The sequence below is a fragment of the Maniola jurtina genome, chromosome 7 (genome assembly GCF_905333055.1).
Source record: "Maniola jurtina chromosome 7, ilManJurt1.1, whole genome shotgun sequence".
Taxonomy (NCBI): domain Eukaryota; kingdom Metazoa; phylum Arthropoda; class Insecta; order Lepidoptera; family Nymphalidae; genus Maniola; species Maniola jurtina.
The window spans coordinates 9,850,540-9,870,289 of record NC_060035.1 but is presented as its reverse complement, the minus strand read 5'-3'; the positions used below and the strand labels follow the sequence as shown (position 1 = coordinate 9,870,289).

The window sequence follows — 19,750 nt, the reverse complement described above, 5'->3', positions numbered from 1 at the left end:
TAATTATACACATTATAAGTTGGCAAACTGATAGTTTCGCGAAATCTATTGAAATCTTAGTTTTGTTAATGTAGTTCTACAATCGACTGTATTCACTGAGAGATTATTGTAATCTCGTTTTTTCCGTTTTGAGTTCTGGATTTGACAGTTACAAAATATGGATGGCAAGGATGGGTACATTATAACTTTGAAAGAGGCGTTGGTAAAAATCCTTTGGAGGCTGGGTGTCGGCATTCGGTGCAATATACATTGGTTGTGTCTAATTTGTAATTAAAGGATTTTGATAAAAATGGAAGTAGTTGTATTTTCTCAGCCTTCCTTCACCTTTGAGTTTTCAAAAAGCGTGTTCCTTCTCTTGGTATAAAATAATTGACTTTACAATTGTTTCAATTATAGGCTCCATTATAGGTCCATTGGTGAAGAGTGGTAGCGAAGTGAGTCGCGTTGCTGCGCCATTGAATATTTCGATTCTGCGATCTGCGTCAATATGCTTTGAGCATACATTTTCATACATTCTCGTTATAAAATAAGAAATTCTAAATTTATCTTTTAACTTTTATTACATTATACCTCCACCAGTTACACTAATAACAACACTTATCAAATATTTATTACTATACTGCCCTCTTAAATAACACGCTATATCTAAAAGTATGGACACTTAAAAGTTTAGCATAAAAGATACAAATACTGAACAAAATGTTTGATAAAAAAATTAAAACAAATCAGAACATGATCAAAAATCTCTGATATAAGTTTTTGAATAGCCAAGGTTTTCTTAAAAAGTGATTATTTATTCATATTAGTTACTTAACAGCCTTATTGGCAATTGCATTAAGAACTTAATAACAGTAAGTAGTATTGAAACTTGAAGATTCTATACCTACATAACATAAGCATCAGCTGTCAATAATAGTAATTATTGTCATTAATGAAATCAATTCTTGAACTGTGGAAGATTCTTGAATGTATTCTATAAAGTAAATCCTTCTTTTGCAAAATCTTAATATAAGGAAATTAACATTTTCAGTGGTAGATAACTCTGTCAGACTAGTAAATTATTACACTTATTGACGGCTAAGAAGATAATCACAAATCGTGTTGCAAAGGCATATTTTGAATTTGTGATAGTCAAACAAATATTATTGACTTGACAGGGTCCCGTTCTTGGGGCTCACTTCTCAGCCGTCAAAAAGATTGCATCAAACGATAAAATCCGGTTGAAACTATAATATACACCCTGCAGGCATATCCCGCAGACAGCACGACATTTGATTTCTAAGACGCATTATGGAATGGACGCATTATGGCATGATATGGAATGCGTCTTAGAAGTATACCGCATGCAGAATGCATTAATCCCTTACTACGAGTATCGAAGGGTGGAGATGTTCTCTAATTATATAAGCCTTATGGCATGCGTTTTGGAAATCACCCTCACCCGAAAGCATTTCTTATCGACCAATAAAAATGAAATCTATTCATAAAACTTTCGCCGTAATATTTTAGTATTTCCATAATTTCACAAGTCAAAGTCAATGGGTGGCAAAGGCGGAAGTGTATTTTTCTCTTTCCACAATTCAAATCGGTTCTCTTGAGAATCTGAAAGAGAAAGAAAACCAACAAAGATAAGCGTTTTAATGTCGAGTGCCGTAAAAGCCGTTTGAATTATTAGGTTCGTGCAGCGTGCTCATAATGATTAATGTTCAAAAAGATTGCTTTTAGATTTTATAACGAAAAAAAATGGATACGCTGTGCTTTATTACCTATACTTTTGTGTTCTGAATTGCAGACTTGAGAAAATCTCAAGTTATTTAAACCTTGTCGTCTTGTCAAAATTACGAGAAGGACCTACCTACCTATTCCTTTACCATGTCTCTAACTTTAGGACTTTCTAAGCTAACATTTTGTAGAGAATTTGAAACCGACATTGGTGGTAATTTGGTTGTACTAAATCTCTAAATTAGCAGAAATGTTATTCTATTTCGAAGGGGACATTGTGAAAAGGATAGGACTATTTTTAGACATTTCGAATTTTAGCACTATAATCGTTGATCAATGTTGCTGTCTTTAAAGTGTCTAATTAAGCACTGCCCAAAATAGCATAGCTAATCATCCATTATATTACTCAAACTCTGTTTAGCTGTCGGCTGCGACGTCTCCTGATGAGATGTATTATCTACTCGTAGTCTAAGGTCAAACGCAACTGGTCTAAGTTGCGCCACGTGACGCGGTGCGATGCAACGCAGCAAATATTATAATTTATACGAGTTTGTATGTTACTAGGGCCTAGACGCACTTGAGTGACTATGCGTCTCGTCACATCGCGCAGCACAGCGCAAATGCGTTTGGATCTTAAAACGTTCTGTCTGAAACAAAGTGTCGAAAGTATCGCAGCTTCACATTCGCATCCGATGTTAGTTTTGTGGTCTGCGATATTCGTCTGCGACAAAAAGACTGTTGGGGATATCCACACTAATGTTTCGCACGAATGAAAAGCGGTGACATGAAAGCGCGTCAACACGTTAACTAGCTTGCCAAAAGGGCTTTGCCCACAGATGAGAGAAAATTTATTCATCTGTGGCTTTGCCAGTGAAGAAGTCATCGATGTAAAGAAGTATCGCTACCAATGTTGTATACGCGAAACTGTGTTTGTTTGTTGGTTTATTGGTATGCTTGTTTGTTTATTGGTCTGCTTGGATGTTTGTCCATCATTCACACCATAACAAAGCAAAGAACTAGGTACTTGTGAAAGTTTATTTGAATAAATCTATTTCTTGAACATAAATGTCAAGAAGTCAGCTGATCCTAAAAGATTAGGCATTTTTTGGTGATTTCTCCATAGAAAATGATAAACTTCTCTATGCTACTCATACTACTATGTTCGTTTGGTTTTAGGTTATAACTCCGTGGAATTATTAATCCTCCAGGGATATAAAATACATAACCTCCATGTCCAGAATGCAAGCAAATTCTGTTCTATTCAATGATTGAGCTCTAAAAGGTAACAGACAGACAAACACACTTTCACGTATAATTAGCATGGATAGCTTTAATTAACATGGATAGCTTTAAGTATTCTATGCATGGAAAGAAGTTAGTATAGGGCTCTCTCTGTTATGTAATCCCATAAAAATGACAGAGACGAAAATCTTACTGAGTGGTGGCAACTTTTTTTCAGTGGATGTATAAGTAGGTATAGTTAGTAAAATTACAGCATACCTGTAGCTCGTGACGAGGTCATCGACCCACGTAGTAAACGGCTGAGAATTACATGGGATGGTGACCCTGAACGTCTTCTAGGACTTTTCTGGCAAGGTTTCGTTCTACCTACTGGAAATAAAGGATATTTATAAGGCAAATACTAGACTGAACAAGCGTCGAATGGGTCCGAATCAAGTGGAGACTGCGTATCATTATAAGTGTAGTAGTATATATAGTACATAACACGCAAATAATTAAAAAAACGCAACAAAATTAAAAATATAGTAACTTCCAACCCAATGGCAACATTCATTAAGTTGATTTGAAGTTTTTATCAAAAAAAAAAAAACTTTGTCTATATGCGTTGGTCACTGAAATTGAAAAAAGTAACTTAGTCTGTGCGGTAGAGCATACTAACGATGAAGCCTTTCTCAAAAAGCCCTTTCAATCAGCGCACAACAACTACATTAACCTAATTCTGGGCGAAACTGTACCACTAACTAACTACAACACAAAAGAATCTTACGCCTAGTATTCCCACGGGAGTTGCAGGTATTATTCCCTTGCGACCGGCACGCACGTCGCCATAACAAATAGATAGCACCGTAACAAATAGCAAAAGCACTCAATGCGAGGGCGAAAAACGTTGCTATGCTCCATTCATTTGCATTCCACTGTGAGACAATTGAAACACATACGTCATACACGGATAAAAAAAATGGTTGTGTGTCTATAAAAAGAAACTATTCAAAGAAACTATGCGCGTTTTTATCCTATTGAATAAAATCAGTTTTGTTCTCTTTAAGAAATTATTTTATAAAAGTAAGACGTGTACTAATTATTTGATAGAAAATCGGTTTGATCTGATAGAAAATATAGATTTTTTCGATGATCTTTCCAACGTTATGGTGCTGGCATATTGTAGGTACCATGTTTTCGATACTGGCAGGTCGGTGCGGGTTGGTGCCGATCGGTGCGGATAAAATAACCTCATATTATCTTATGAGTTCTCACATAAAGAGGCAGGTAATACGTATAAGATAACAAAACTATTTCATGCGCACCACGCTATACTGACCCACACCGGCCTATTCGTACCGGAAACTTGCTTCTTTGTGCGAGCACCTTTACAAATTATTGAATGTTGTACAAAAAAAACCTCACTGGTACAATTTCTGTCTTGAAATATTGTCTAACGTCCAATGGTAAAAAAGTAGCGCATTTATGATGTTATTTACTGCAGATTTCTATTTATCGATATTTTATTATACTAATAAAATAATACATACAACAAATCGCCCCCAGCGTAGATGTTGCAAGCGACAAAATTTTGAACCAGGTGCAGCCCGAGTACCTTGCGGACAAGTTCTGCATATATTGGCACCTTCTTCGGAAAATGTGTTAGAAGGACAGACGACTGAAATAATGAAAATAAACTATATAGTATAACATATTATAATCCTCATTGACAGTAACGATAATATTATGGGCCTAGACAACTTTTTTGTCTAGGCACATAATATGATTGATTTTTTAATTGGCTATATAGAAAATGTACTCATGTACTCACCACAAATCTTTTGCTCAGAAATGAGATAAAATCCAGCAGGACAAAGTAGGACCAGGTCAAAATTTCCAGGATCCATACGCGCGGCGATATTACGATATTCATAATGACCATTTGAATCTATAGGTATGCCAAACAAAAAATATTTGGAATTATGAGTATAATTTATAATTTAACGACAGATAAACAAAGTAAATATTTATTTCTTACCTTTTCTTCTTAATGTATGTGTTACAAAAGATCTCCTTTTAGAACCATGTAAGGGTGTCAAAGTTTTATTAGTGCTCATACTATCAAATATTATCAGAACTGTTAACAAGAATTTACGATATTGAAATTTTGATACAATCACCTATTATTACTATATTTAATTATATTATTAAATTTTATTAAATATATTTAATTTATATTAAATTACTAATTTCATAATCGCAATATTTATTATATTGCGATTATGAAATTAGTAATTTGTAACATAAATTCTTACCTTTTACAAATGCTAAAGACGGCATGTTGCTTACAAGTAACCTTGTTATAGAACACTGTAAATTCCTCTTGCATTCGCAACTACAGCTTATATTAGGTATCGCATTCAATGATATCACTACTATAGGTCTTAGATAAGATGATTCATCTTCCTAAAATAGACGTCATTGAGTTATTTCAATCAAAAAAGAAGAATTGCACAATTTAGAATTACGGACCCTGTCCTTGAGGCAAATAGGTTCATCTATCCTCACTGAACAATATTTTCCACAACATTCTCGTGATATTTCCGAATTCAACATCTGTACTGCCTTGAGTTCCTTTACACAGAAACAATTACACTTATTATAATTAGCTTGCTAATATTATCATAAGAGAAAAAAATTAAATCCTTTTGAAATTCTTACTTTGTACGTGCAAGCTGAGTCAGTTCGATAGACAGGCGTGAAAACTATATTAAAGCTAGGGATACTGATAATAGTTACTTTAAGACTTCGTATAACTGCATTACCCTGAAAAAGAATTATATAATACTTGATGACTCGTCCGCGTGGATTTATAATATTTAAAATCTCATGGGGACTCTTTGATTTTCCGGGATAAAAGTCCATCTCTGAGAATATGCAAGCTATCTTTCTATACCAAACGCTAACACCGGTTAAATATTAAGTATGGATTTTAAGTATACACTGCACCAGCTGTTCACGTATTTAGTCGGTGTAAGCCCGACTAGTTTCGAACCCATCCGGGTTAAAATGGAAATAACTCACGATAGTTCACACATTAAAAGTATGGATTTAATGTTGACATGTTAGATTTAATAAAAATCACATGTTTTTAAAGGAAGACACAAAAATATCATGGTCTCTAGACTTACTTTACTACAAACATAAGTTCCAAAGTTTTTTGCGGCCACGTCTCTTATAAATACTTTAGATCCATCGACTACAATATTTTCATGGTCAAGCATTTCATCGCGCTCAGTGTTCCAAATGTAGTCGGACACGGAATAATTGGGTCTGTTACCTGGTTGATGGCAATCAAGTGTAACTGGATCCCCCATCGTTACGAAAATTTCATCCTGTAATTAAAACGTATTTTTCCAATTTGAATAGTTCCAAATATATTGAACACTGATAAAAATAAATTAAAGTATACATACAGAGAGTGGACGCAATGGTGGTAAATTTTGCAAGTCTCGTCTTAGATCAGTTAAATTATTCATATTCGACCGCTTTCTTCTATCATAACTTTGCTGATAAATACCACCTTTTCTTTTGAAATATAGCTCGTAAAATGGTTCTTTCAAACCAGTTCTTTTATTATGATCAATAGCGCGGTGATAGTCTTTTTCATTACGCGAACTATTTAAAGAAAGTAAAGATCTTTTTCTAACTCGATGCTTACTATCATCAAAATATTTTTGGTTATGTTTATCACGGATAGTTATAATTTCAATCGATTTATTATCTTTTTTATTTGAACCATGTGAACTGTATTTTTTATGTGCGTTATTATGCCAAACATCGTGAGCTGCCTTATGTGGCTCTGTATTATTAGATTTTTCATTATCTTCATAATCATCAAGTTCAACTCTTGTATCATCGACTATTAAAGATCGTTTATCTCGTATCCAATCCCATTTCAGTATATTTTTGTAATCTTTCCTACATGTTTTACGTTTACGATGGTATTTTGTGTGTTTTGTTATTGTATTGTATTTGATAGAAATGTATCTTGGCATGTTTTTGTATTTATGACACGATAAACTTTTTACATACTGTTCAAAGTCTTCCTTAGGCATGCTGTCGTGCATTTTCTCAACATGGTTTATTGTAGCAGCAATATCGCATATATTATTTCTGTCATCCGCCTCTTGAAAGAAGGTTCACAATTAATTATTGGTATAAAGAGATTACAAGGCTAAAAAGTTATCATTAATATCTGTTGAGGTAAAAGAAAAACATCTCACCTTTCAAACTAAAGTTACTAGTATTTTGAGTATCTTTTTCTTTCATCTTATCCTTATAATTTTTTTCTTGGATCTACGACAATTTAAAATTAGGTTAACAACGCAACAATTAATTTAACAAATGTTTTATAAAAAGGTTGAAAACAAACCGTCTTTGATGCTGTACTTTGTATCAGGGCTGTTAAAGTGCTTTGCGGCTTCGCTTCATCTAAAAATCAAGTTTTTTTAATTTAAAGCTATGGAAATCTTTGATTTTTAAATTAAAAGCTATAGCAAGGTAATATAAGTTAATTTAATACTAATAATCGCAGCGATCAAACGGTATGTCTACGACTTCATTTTCACAACTGATCTCATCTTAACCCGATGCGGGATAGTGAGGGCGACGTGTGGGTGTGCGGGGCGTCTCCCGCCTCATACCCCTATTATCAGTTCGACCTATCGCGTACTATACCTACCTAGACCTACTTAGCAGCAATTGAAATTCTTAAAATATACTTACGTACCTTTATGACTTTTTGATATATTTTCATGATTCTTTTCAACTGATTGCAAACAACTTTTACCATTATTATGCTTGCTTGTTGTTGTATATGTACAATTATGGCATTTCTGACTTCCCTATAAAAAATTTACATTACTACTAGCCGATGCCCGCGACTTCGCCCGCGCGGATTTAGATTTTTCGGAATCCCGTGGGAACTCTTTGATTTTCCGGGATAAAAAGTAGCCTATGTGCTAATCCAGGATATTATCTATCTCCATTCCAAATTTCAGCCAAATCCGTCCAGTACTTTTTGCGTGAAGGAGTAACAAACATACACACACACACACATACAAACTTTCGCCTTTATAATATTAGTGTGATTTTTATTAAATGGAACTTTAACTCATTCATGACCCACATCACGATGAAACTAATGTCCAATTTAAACGAGATACATTAACATTAATTCATTCTGACATCATTGTAGTGTAAAATTTATTTCTATATAAATTATAATGAAAATACGCAATACCTTATTAATCTCACGATCCGGAAGTATCTTTATAACAAACTGGTCGGCAATTTTACTCACAATGCCTTTGTAATTTTTGGGTTCAGTATCAAAAATTGTATAATTGAAGATATTGTTATTATGTATATTTTTCAAACTTTGAAGTATATTTTTGTAATTAAATGTGTAGTCTTTATTTGTTTTTTGAGTCCTGTAATTTAATTTAAAAAACAATTCAGTTTGTAATCCATGTATACTTATAAAATTACAACGATCACTTTGGTCAATTTTCAATTATGACTTTAAACCAGTCGTATTGCTTGGGGCATTTAAAAATACAAGAGGTAATTTTAGTCGATATCTTACCCAGATTTACAATTATTAGTTGAGTGATTAAGACTTTCAAACTGTGTGTCTTTAATATTCTCTGAGGATCCTTCCATATTATCTGGTTTTACTTTTTTGTCTTGAATCAAATTTGGTATAGACATTGGAATTGACAAAAAAGATGCATTTTTACTATGGAGTTTTTTAAATGATCTTCTTGTCGTTGTTAGCTCATTAGAAAATGTATTGTTATCATCATCCATATTAATTAATAAAGGTGAAGTTGTAATATTTGTAATTTTATCATTTTGTGATAAATTGTTTTTTTTCTTTTCCGTTTGTGATTGATGCTTTGTATATTTAGATATGTGACTTTGTAAACGGCGATTTTCAGATGGAGTTGTAAATGGAGAATTCGTCTTATTCTTTACTTGATCTTTTTTAAGAAGAAACTCTAGTAATTTGAGTCGATTAAGAAAATTTAATTTCGTAGCTTTATTTAAACATTTTGTTCTGGATCCATTGTTTCTGTGTTTGCCCCTTTTTGTTACTAAAGTAGATTTAGATGAAATATTACTTGAAACTTTCAAATTCTGCTTTGGTTTATTTTCAGTTTTCAATTTACTCCAAGTATATGCTGTTTTAGTTCCAATTTCACTACCAAGCGATGCTTTTTTTGTGACATTCTCATTTAAATAAAAAATACTTTTTGTAGTGTAAGCTTCAAGCGCATCTACATTATTGAGTAACCTAAAAAGTTCATTCATATTGTAACTAAAAGAGTCTGTATCTACCATATAACCATTTATTTCATTGTTATTTTTATATTTGTAGTCATTTGTATATTGTTCAACTTCGTCGTTTTCCGATATTGTTATGTTTTCCTCTTTATGTGTTTTATTTGATATAAAATTTGGATTTTCTAAAGTATCGAGAGATTTTCTACCATGTTTAGTCACTTTGCCAACATTAGATTCTATAGGTTTTTGATTAATTAGTAGTAAAGGTTTAGCAAATTGATCTTTTGCTGTCCAGTTTCTAATGACTCTATTTTTCGCACCTTGAATCTTCTTTCGACTTTTCTTTTTTATAAAGCAATTTTTTAAAAAGGCTTTTATGCCTTTTCTGTATTCCTTCATCTTTTTCATTTCTCCGTCACCAAAGTATAATTCTGAATTAGTATTGTTTTCACAACCACTGGAAATAGTATTTCCAGCTCCAAATATAGGTTTTGTAAAATCTTTATTGCATATTAAATTTACTTTGATATTGCTAAGTGAATACAATATGGTTGTATCAAGTGGTGGTTTCGTAATTGTATTTCTGCCTGATCTTTTATGTAAGCGTGTTAGCATACAACGTTTAGCCACATTTAACAACTTGGTGCCTGACATTAAAATTTCTTCATTGAATATTTTATACTTTGATACATTTTCTAAATTATCGGCTAGTTCGCTCAATCTATTAAATAAATTATTATCACACAAACGATTCAAACTTCGTTTATCAATACTAGATGAAATCATTTGACAAGTACGACCTTGACATTTTCCTTTGACCCTTCTGTAATAATCGTTTAAAGTTTTGTCGATACGATGTATGAGATCACGTAATTTTCTTCCCCCTGATGGATTTACCCAGAAAAAAGTCTGTATCTCTGTACAATGCTGTTTCATATACTCAGCTAAGTTTTCCAATTCAAACATTAATTCAGTTATGATAGCATTGCATGCGACACACTCTCGACACATCGTTTGATTTGCTTTACACCGACAGTGGCATACTTTATCATGGCCAAAATATTTTTTAATTAAGTTCCAGTTAATATTTCTTTTCTTTTCTAGAACTAAACTACGAATTCCTGTATTTTCTTTTTCTACCTCTGTAGGTAAACTACGCCTTGTTTTACTATAAGTATTGTTGAATGAATTGTTTCCATTAATTTGTATTGCTTTATATACAGCATCTATGAAATCTTTATCAAATGATACTCTTTCTATATTGACGGATGATGGGCTGCTATTCTTTTTTTCAGTGACACTAGTCACATATCTAATTGCCAACTTGGATGGTTTTAAAGACGTTCTGATTGGTTTTAGTAGAAAGTTTCCTTCAGGACAGGATATATTAGTATTTTCAACTAATAAATACAGGCCTGGAGTCAAAATATCTCGTACAATGGATGTTTGCGCTGTGGTAGTTTCCTCTAGTGAATGTATTTGATATTCTAAATCAACTGGAGTAGACATAACAGCAGAGAAAACTTTTCTTAATCTAACTGGTTCTAACGACCGTTTCTTGTCATCAGTATTATGAGGAATAGCAATATGAACTTGTATCGAATTTGAAACATGTCCTTCTTTAGGAGACATTGATACCGGATGATGTGCAGGTTGATCGGAGTTATCAAAATATGTTTTTATGCTACCGTCTTTGCCGTCATAGGTTGGAGTGTTTTTCATTAAATCTACCACAACTTCTATGGCAGCAACATCCGTAGCTGTAAATGTTTCTATTTGTGCGCTACGTTTTTCATGCTTGGATATTATTCTATCGGACACTGCATTTTTTTGCTTCATAGATTTATGTAGAGGCTTGGACTCAAAATAGACCTTCAGAAATTCACAAAGTTAATAGCATTTGATTTATGAAGAATATAAATAGGTACTTAATATACTAACCACTCAAAACTTTGATTTTAAGTTATCAATTTATTTATTACTAGATAATGCCCGCATCTTAGTTCGTAAGAAATTAGGGCTTCAAAAATATCGTGGGAAGTCTTTGATTTTCCGAAATAAAAATGTTATTATTCGGAATGCAATCTAATCGCTATGCGTTGCAATGTGACTCACGCGCCACCTATTGCACGTTGATGATTCTATATCTGAAAGTACCTACTTACTTTCTGCAAATCCCAACAACACCAACAACTGTACAAAATGAAATCAATCGGATGAACCATGCAGATGCGTATAGATAACAAACAGAGAGATGGATAAATTTTAAATATTTAAGAGCTCTCGCTATTCAAAACTTTCAAAACTTACTTTTGGGTCATCATAATTTTTAATATCTGGCAATAATTGTTTTGTCTTCTCATGAATTATACTAGAAATGTTCCTGTTTTTAATGTTCTTAATTATTACCTTATTTTGAATATCTTCTTTGCAAGCCTTTGTATGAAATAATTTACATTTTCTTCTTTTTACCTGCTATTCTTAAAACACGAAATAAATATTTATAATATATACGCTTTGAGTAAAATCCATCATGAGTTTTGGAAATTGTAATGCTAAAATTGTAAAACTACTGTTATAGCTGGTATAACAGTTGAAAAATACAAATATTATTTACCTTTTTACTTGCAGCATTTGACAATAGTGCTTTGCGTAATTTCATTGTACCTTAAAATTGTGAAATCTATTTATTATAATAATTTCTGAATTATTTAAATAGGGATATTTATACTAAACCATAGTACCTTTGGCTGGATAAACAGATTGGTATCATGGACCTACCTATACCTTCAATATTATTCTTTCTTGAAAGTATTATTATGCATTAACAAGAAGGAATGTTCAAGAGCTAGATTTTACAAAACAAGTCAACTGCTATTATTACCAATTTATTAAATTAATTTTTGTAAAACTGATAATACTTATTACTACATTTTAAAACAAACTAAAATTATTAGTTAGTTACAGCATGTTAGTATACAGCAAAAAGAAAATATTCTAATATGGTAGACGAATAAAATCATTAGGAATGCCGTCAATCAAGGATAAGAAATACGCTGTCGACAACGCACGACCACGGCATTCGTATTGAATCTTACTCAAGACGATGATAGCACTAAGCACCTACCTTGTTTCTTTCTTCTTAGTTTATTTTACTTGTACCAAGTCCGGTTCAAGTTGTCTCATTTTTCCGTAGTCGGGTTATAGTTTTTCAAGTTTTTTTAAAAATAAAGATATTTACGAGATAATTTCAAATCAAATAAAAGCTATATTTTTTATTCATATATAACATAGGTTGTTTGGCAGTGCGCTGATAATGCCACCTTGATCTACTTTATCTATCTATTTATTTCCAGTAAAATTACCTCTTTGGCTTTGATGGCTTGAAGTCTTTCTTATATTATGGACTTTTGGCTTTTCAATGACAGATGAATAGGTATCGCTGTAAGGATAATATATTTTAATTTGGTTCATTCAGTTTCTAGTATTTTGTATTCTCAAGAAAGTAATATTTTTTTAACTGCAACTGAATGGCTAGGGCATTAAAAAGCAAATGAAATTATATAATGAAAAAGTTAGCTTACTCATCATCAAAATTCCTTATTAAACTATCAGCGTAATCTGAAATCAAAGAATAGGTAACCATACAGGCACATGTTAAGTCTATTTTATTGTTGTTAATAAATAGATTGATTTAATTTTAACTAACGTTTGTCATCACTATTCTGTTCCTTAAGATGTAACAGTGGTTTATGATAAATAATATCATATTTATAACTATGACCACTTATTTGGACTCTTTCTGGTTTTTTTGTAATATTATTATTAAAATATTTTGGAAAATATCTTTTGGTTGACATATGAGAGAATTTAAGTGGATCTCTATTTTTATTCGGCCTAGATAAGTATAATTGTAAATCTTTATCAGACACTTTATCATTTAAAGTAAAGTAATCGTTTTGATGTTTTATTTTTTCTGTGACAAACGTCTTGGTATCTTCATCAAACATTTTGTCGTCCAGATCAATATTATTTAGATATTTTTGAGATCTTAAAATGTTTCCCACGTAATTCCCGGTGACACTTTTAATTCTTTTTAATCTATCGTATATACTTTTCTGGTTTCGAGAGTTCTCAAATTGATTATGATTAATCATGTTGACACTTTCTCCAAATTCCAATTCATTCTTTTGATTTTGATGAGGGGAAAGTAAAAAATCTAGGCTTTGAGAGTTGCGTGTTGGTTTCCGCGAAATATATTTTTTCGTGCTGTCCATACTTTCTTTGATTTTTGATTTAGAATTGATTATTTTAGTATTCCACAAATCAAGACTTCTAGGCAACGAATTCATTAGAGGTGTTGTAACAGACTCAACGTCAATTTCTTTTTCTTTCAAAAACTTATGAAAGTCATTTATCTGCATTGGTAAAAACGTTGTAAAATATTGTTCAGGCAGCGCATTCACTCGTGCTATTGAACTTATCTGAAAAAAATATTTTAATTTATTACTAAGTAATGTTTGTATTCTTGTAAAAAAACATTTTTTTTTGTAAAATTAATTTGTTGCATATTTGTTTGTTTGCATACATTATTGTGTGTGCATTGTTGTATAAAATTAAATACTTTAAAACGCTATCTGAACGCATAATGTCGTAGTACTTAAGTGTGAAACCTTATCGTTATTATCATATTAAAGAGGAGCATGTTGCTTTTAAGTTGGTCCATTAGTATAAAATCTAAAATCCAAATTATATATTTTTAATATTTTACAAATAAATAATAAGTTTCTACCCTTTGGTAAAAAATCAACATAATAATATGTACGTCCTAAGACGACCCATGCCTTTGCATGAAAGTAACGCAAAACAATGCAGTTTGTGTATTTTAGTTCTTTTTTTTAAACTTAAAATCAAAACATACTTACCGAAGGTTTAGAGATTTTAGTGTTGTAAATACCTGTAAAATAAAAATGTACATTAAATATTACGATTGATCATTATAACTTTACGTCCATAAGAAAATTTACATGAATTTGAACTAAAACTAAAGTCAGTAAAGGCTTGTAAAAGAAAAGCTTTTAATCTATGGCACCAACTACCTGATAATTATTTCATCAAACTAAAACTAAAACTACTAGTTTCACAGACACCCTGCTCTCAGACAAAGCCTATAACAACTCAGCTGGGTATTCTTGACACCTTTAATTATTATTTTTTAATGTATTAATAAATAGTTAGGTAAAGCATAATTAAATAATTTTATCACCTTTGTTTTGCCTCCTTTTTAATGTATAAGAATCATCATCATTGATTTTTCCACTATGATATTGAAATAATTTATTTGAGGTGTGATTTCTTCCTTTTGTAGACATAGACACAGAAAAAGGAAACGGTACTGTATGGCATATTATTTTTGTTACTTTATTTATGGGTACCCATTGCTCAATAACTGATTTGTTGCGTTGTTTCGTTTCATCTTTGTTTTGTTGATTACCAGGATTTACCTTTTTTGTTGATTTTAAAATTGGTTTACCAGATACATATCTTTCGGTCATGTAGTTCTTAAAATAACGTGCTGGTTGAAAAATTGACTGAGATTGCTTATTTTCAATGTCTTTATCCAAGTCATAATTCTTTTCTTGCGTTTGTTTATTTATAGAATATAATTTATTTTTGTTTGACTTTTTTAAATGATCTGAAATAAAATCATATTTATTGACTGGGAACTTTTTTAGTTTTGATAATTTGTTACTAAGCAATAGTGTATTACCTTCAATTGGTTGATCTTTTTCAGCTGTCTGTTTCATATTAATGTTACCCACTGCATTTTTCTTATTAGCTAACATATTCACTAATGTTGGATTGTTAATAGCTTTCATGTGTACAGTAAATGCAGGTTCAGGCTTATTCGTGTAATCTGTTATAATATTTACATCAAAAACATCATCTCTATTCTCCTCGAAATGTGGAAAGCTTTTTCCTAGAGCAAAAGAAATCTTTTTTAAATGATAAAAATTAATAATCTATATTCATTGTATATGACTGATTAATATATTAACAAAGAGCTTAAATTGCTGGGACTAGAAGTTTGTTTGTAAAGAGATTATGTACATAAATTTTCTCTGTAACGTAGATTTTCTCTATAATGATCCCCACTAACGGCCGGTTCACACATGTCTCCGTTTTACTGTTCCGTTTTATCGTGTACGTTTTTTTTCGTTGATGGCGTATGTGGTTGTATGAGCGACTTCACACATGGCACAGTATTCTGTATACAGTAAAAAATATCGTTCCGTAAAAAAATTACATTCCGTTTTGTCATCGAATACTGGACGGACGGAACGGAAATATACGGATACGTAGAATTTCAATGGATAGATCCGTCCTTGTAGAATAGCGGCGGTATACTGCGAGTTTTCTGTTCACACATCGCATCCAGTAATGACGGATCCGTTGAACGTTATACGGTGCCTATGTGTGAACACAGCATAAATTTATGACGTATCCGTTAAAAACGTACCAGTAAAACGGACTCCCATGTGTGAACGGGCCGTAACGGCCGGTTCACACATGTCTCCGTTTTACTGTTCCGTTTTATCGTGTACGTTTTTTTTTCGTCGATGGCGTATGTAGTTGTATGAGCGACTTCACACATGGCACAGTATTCTGTATACAGTAAACAATATCGTTCCGTAAAAAAATGACATTCCGTTTTGTCATCGAATACTGGACGACGGAACAGTAAAAATATACGGATACGTAGAATTTTAACGGATAGATCCATCCTTGTAGTATAGCGGCGGTATACTGCGAGTTTTCTGTTCACACATCGCATCCAGTAATGACGGATCCGTTGAACGTTACGGCCCGTTCACACATGGGAGTCCGTTTTACTGGTACGTTTTTAACGGATACGTCATAAATTTATGCTCTGTTCACACATAGACACCGTATAACGTTCAACGGATCCGTTATTACTGGATGCGATGTGTGAACAGAAAACTCGCAGTATACCGCCGCTATTCTACAAGGATGGCTCTATCCGTTAAAATTCTACGTATCCGTATATTTCTGTTCCGTCCGTCCAGTATTCGATGACAAAACGGAATGTAATTTTTTTACGGAACGATATTTTTTATTGTATACAGAATACTGTGCCATGTGTGAAGTCGCTCATACAACTACATACGCCATCGACGAAAAAAAAACGTACACGATAAAACGGAACAGTACAACGGAGACATGTGTGAACCGGCCGTTATACGGTGCCTATGTGTGAACAGAGCATAAAATTATGACGTATCCGTTAAAAACGTACCAGTAAAACGGACTCCCATGTGTGAACGGGCCGTAACACTTTCAGGAATTTTCAGAAATACTTAATTATATATTTACTACCACTGTTATAGCAATTCACTTAATAATGTAATAAAAAGGACTTGTTATGCAAAAATAATATGCAAAATTAACAATCATATTCTCACCTGATAAAAAAGAAATACTTTTAGTTTTCAAATCAAACTTCGGTTGTCTACTATAAAATAACCTCTCATTATTATATACTTCAGGATGTAAAAAATAGTATGGATATGTAAAATCTCCAGTAATAGTTGGTATTTGTTTCCATATGTCTTCAACATTTAAAAAATTTAGGGAATTTAAATTATTATATTCTTCTGGTCTTTCTTTTGATGTCACTATTTTATAATCAAAAAATTTAAGTCCATTTTTCATTTCTTGTTTTGGTTTTTCACGAAAAATATTTTTTAGGCTCTCAAAAATATGTCGCTGTTTACGATTACTTTTATCTTTTTCAAATATTCTGGGTTGATGTCGATTTATATGGAGTTTCTTAAAAAGATTTTGTATTTTACTTTTTCCTTTGTTATTTTTATTTAATTTTACGATTCCGGTTGATCTATGAACTAAATCAATATTAACAAAACCATTTTTTCTGTGACTTATGCTTGACAGATTTTTAACTTTTTCTTTGTAATCTTTCTTATTGGGTATCTTTTTTTTACAAATTTTATGCTTGGATAACTTTTCATAAAATTTTTGCTTTTCCTTCATTTCATCATTAATAGGTGACTCGCTTTTTCTTGGATTATGCCCATTATTATAAGATTTTTTCTTTCTTCTACATGTTTCACAAAACTCTGCCAATTTAATATAATAATATAAATGTTATGTGTGGATAAATCAATAGATAAATTCGTTCAGAATAAAGCCCTAAATAGTTCATCGATATTATATATGCTCGTATTATTAAGGGTCAGTGAATTGTCCCCAGCACCAGGAGGAACGATTAGCGACTATGAATTGTGGCTTTGGGGGATGACAGGTAACAATGGTGTAAAAATCTTACTTCAAAGTATAAAGTCTAATTTATTTATATTTGTTTTGGAATAGTATTAGAAATCACGTCTTACATTGCCATGAATTTTGAGGATTACTCGTTGACTACGCGTAGTGCACTACGATGCCAGCGTGACGTCCACCTGTAGACTATCTGTCGACAATAAGTGGACGCCGAACGACAAGGTGGTGCTGATCTGATGCCAGGTGACTCTATGGCCTCTATGTGCCAAATTTTATCACACTGGGTTTTAATTTTTAAAAACTAACAATCACAGATAAATATCATTTACTTACTACAATTCACTGTAATAAGCTGTCTTAAATTATTTCTAAATTGTTTTATTTTATTTTACCTAAGCAATAGAAATAAACTTACGTAGTGTATTGTCTTGTACATGATGTTCAGAGTTTGAATTTGATGGAAGATTATTTCGTCTATGACGTCGTGTTAGAATTATGTTTTTAGCTTGTGGTAGTGTTATTTTCTTATGTGTATACATAGTTATAGCTCTAGTTGTAGTTCGTTCAGTCGTCTGCAAGTCTGGAGCTTTGAGGGAAACAGTCTGCGACGTGTGGAATTTCCGCGGGGGATTTGTATCCAAATATGCAAAAAAATGTTTTTTGAACCAAGAATCTTCACTTTTCGTCGAAACATCTTGATCTTCTAAAGTTTCAGACTCTACAAAATATCTTTTAATCCTTGTACTTGGTAATCGTGGAATTTTTGTCAGTATAAATTTTCCTATATCATCTACATTGTGATGTTTGTGGGCTTGATATCGAACAAGATTGGAATATTTTTCATCGTCATTGTCTTTCTGAAAATTCAAGTAATACTTATATCCATTAACGTAATCATTAAAAGAGATCTTGTTGCTAAGAGCTTGGTAATTTGCATCTGCAGTTACTTGAGATCGATCGTATTTTTCAGTAATTTTGTCAGTAGCAGTTAGATTATCTACATTATTATCACAATCTGTATACTCCACGCTGTCAGGTATTTTCACACCATCTTTGTAAAAATATTCAGTATTATTTTCTTCTGGAATAAAGTGAGATTTGGGATTTCGTTTAGCAAACTTTCTTAAACCTGTATTTTCAAAATTGCTTTGAGTTGTTAATATGATATTTTCCATCATATTGTTTCCATTCGATCTATCTAATAATTTCTCAAATGTTGAAATCATTGAAAACTCATCTTCTGGCGTCTGAATTCTACGAGTGGATATTGAGTGAGTGGAAAACTTACTACCTTCAATTAATTTTTTCATAGATTTTGTACAATTAGTTTTAAACCTTGTTCCGTTTATGTGTGAATATTTATTCATTAATTTGGTTTTTAATATAGATTTTATTTCAGTTGTTTGTTTGTTTTTGTTTGCACACGGTAATGTACAAACTTTTTTTGAAGTGTGTTTAGAAGTTTTCTTTATATGTTCCTTAATTGTAGCTCTAGCCTCTTTTATTTCCTTGTTATATTCTTTACTTAATTTATCTTTAAGTTTACAATATGTTTTCTTTAATTTTCTTTGCAATTTTTCTTCAATATTACATGCCAAAGTACATGAATCTTCTTTTATAGATCGAATCAATTTATTGTGCATTTGATTTTTACTATTCTTAAAGATATTTTTTGCCAAACTGTTATTAGGATAGCTAAGAAATAAGAAAGTACTAAATGCGTAACCAGGAAAAATATTTGATTGCGCAATATAATATGGTACTGAGGTAAAACTAGTTTCTGTTACAGCATTAGTTATAAGATTGGCAATCGTAGGTTCTTGATCCAAGATCATTTGTATCTCTTCCTGCTTCATATCATTTAGAACTTCTTCAATTTCTGCTGTCCCTAAAAATTCCATGTCGTCATTAATAGGCATTGTAGAAATATCATTTTTACTAAAATCATTAATTTTTTTCTCTTTGTTCACAATAAAATTGGCATCATTAGTAAGATAAAGTTCGTGTAATTTGTAAATTTTTGTTGACAATGTTTGTAGAGTACTTGTTATAGTATCTTCTACACTATTTGGTAACATTGTCACTGAACTTTTACTATCTACAGCTGTTTCAAATTTATCAAATACTTTTAAAT

At 31.9% G+C, this 19,750-nt stretch overlaps 1 protein-coding gene across 1 annotated transcript; it reads right to left on the bottom strand.

The window, feature by feature from the left end:
- Positions 1 to 580: 580 nt before the first annotated feature.
- Positions 581 to 19,684, bottom strand: LOC123866757. Its single transcript, XM_045908435.1, has 27 exons — positions 18,032 to 19,684; positions 16,779 to 17,453; positions 15,065 to 15,274; positions 14,561 to 14,989; positions 14,220 to 14,251; positions 13,004 to 13,778; positions 12,879 to 12,915; positions 12,660 to 12,736; positions 11,912 to 11,961; positions 11,605 to 11,769; positions 8,878 to 11,166; positions 8,594 to 8,844; positions 8,249 to 8,438; positions 7,736 to 7,850; positions 7,379 to 7,437; positions 7,230 to 7,302; positions 6,420 to 7,132; positions 6,135 to 6,338; positions 5,665 to 5,769; positions 5,476 to 5,577; positions 5,259 to 5,409; positions 4,982 to 5,080; positions 4,775 to 4,891; positions 4,494 to 4,621; positions 3,731 to 3,878; positions 3,223 to 3,333; positions 581 to 1,602 (listed from the first exon to the last, which is right to left on the bottom strand). The coding sequence occupies exons 1-27, from the start codon at positions 19,533 to 19,535 to the stop codon at positions 1,523 to 1,525; spliced, it is 8,889 nt and encodes a 2,962-aa protein (XP_045764391.1). The 5' UTR covers positions 19,536 to 19,684; the 3' UTR covers positions 581 to 1,522.
- Between the last annotated feature and the right edge of the window lie 66 nt (positions 19,685 to 19,750).

Coding starts and splice junctions, on each gene's coding strand:
- LOC123866757 (XM_045908435.1), bottom strand. CDS start 19,535: ATGCCTATTAATGACGACATGGAATTTTTAGGGACAGCAGAAATTGAA. Junction 11,962..12,659: donor AAGCCATCAAAGCCAAAGAG/GTAATTTTACTG, acceptor CACAATTTTAAG/GTACAATGAAATTACGCAAA. Junction 7,851..8,248: donor CGGATCGTGAGATTAATAAG/GTATTGCGTATT, acceptor AATTTTTTATAG/GGAAGTCAGAAATGCCATAA.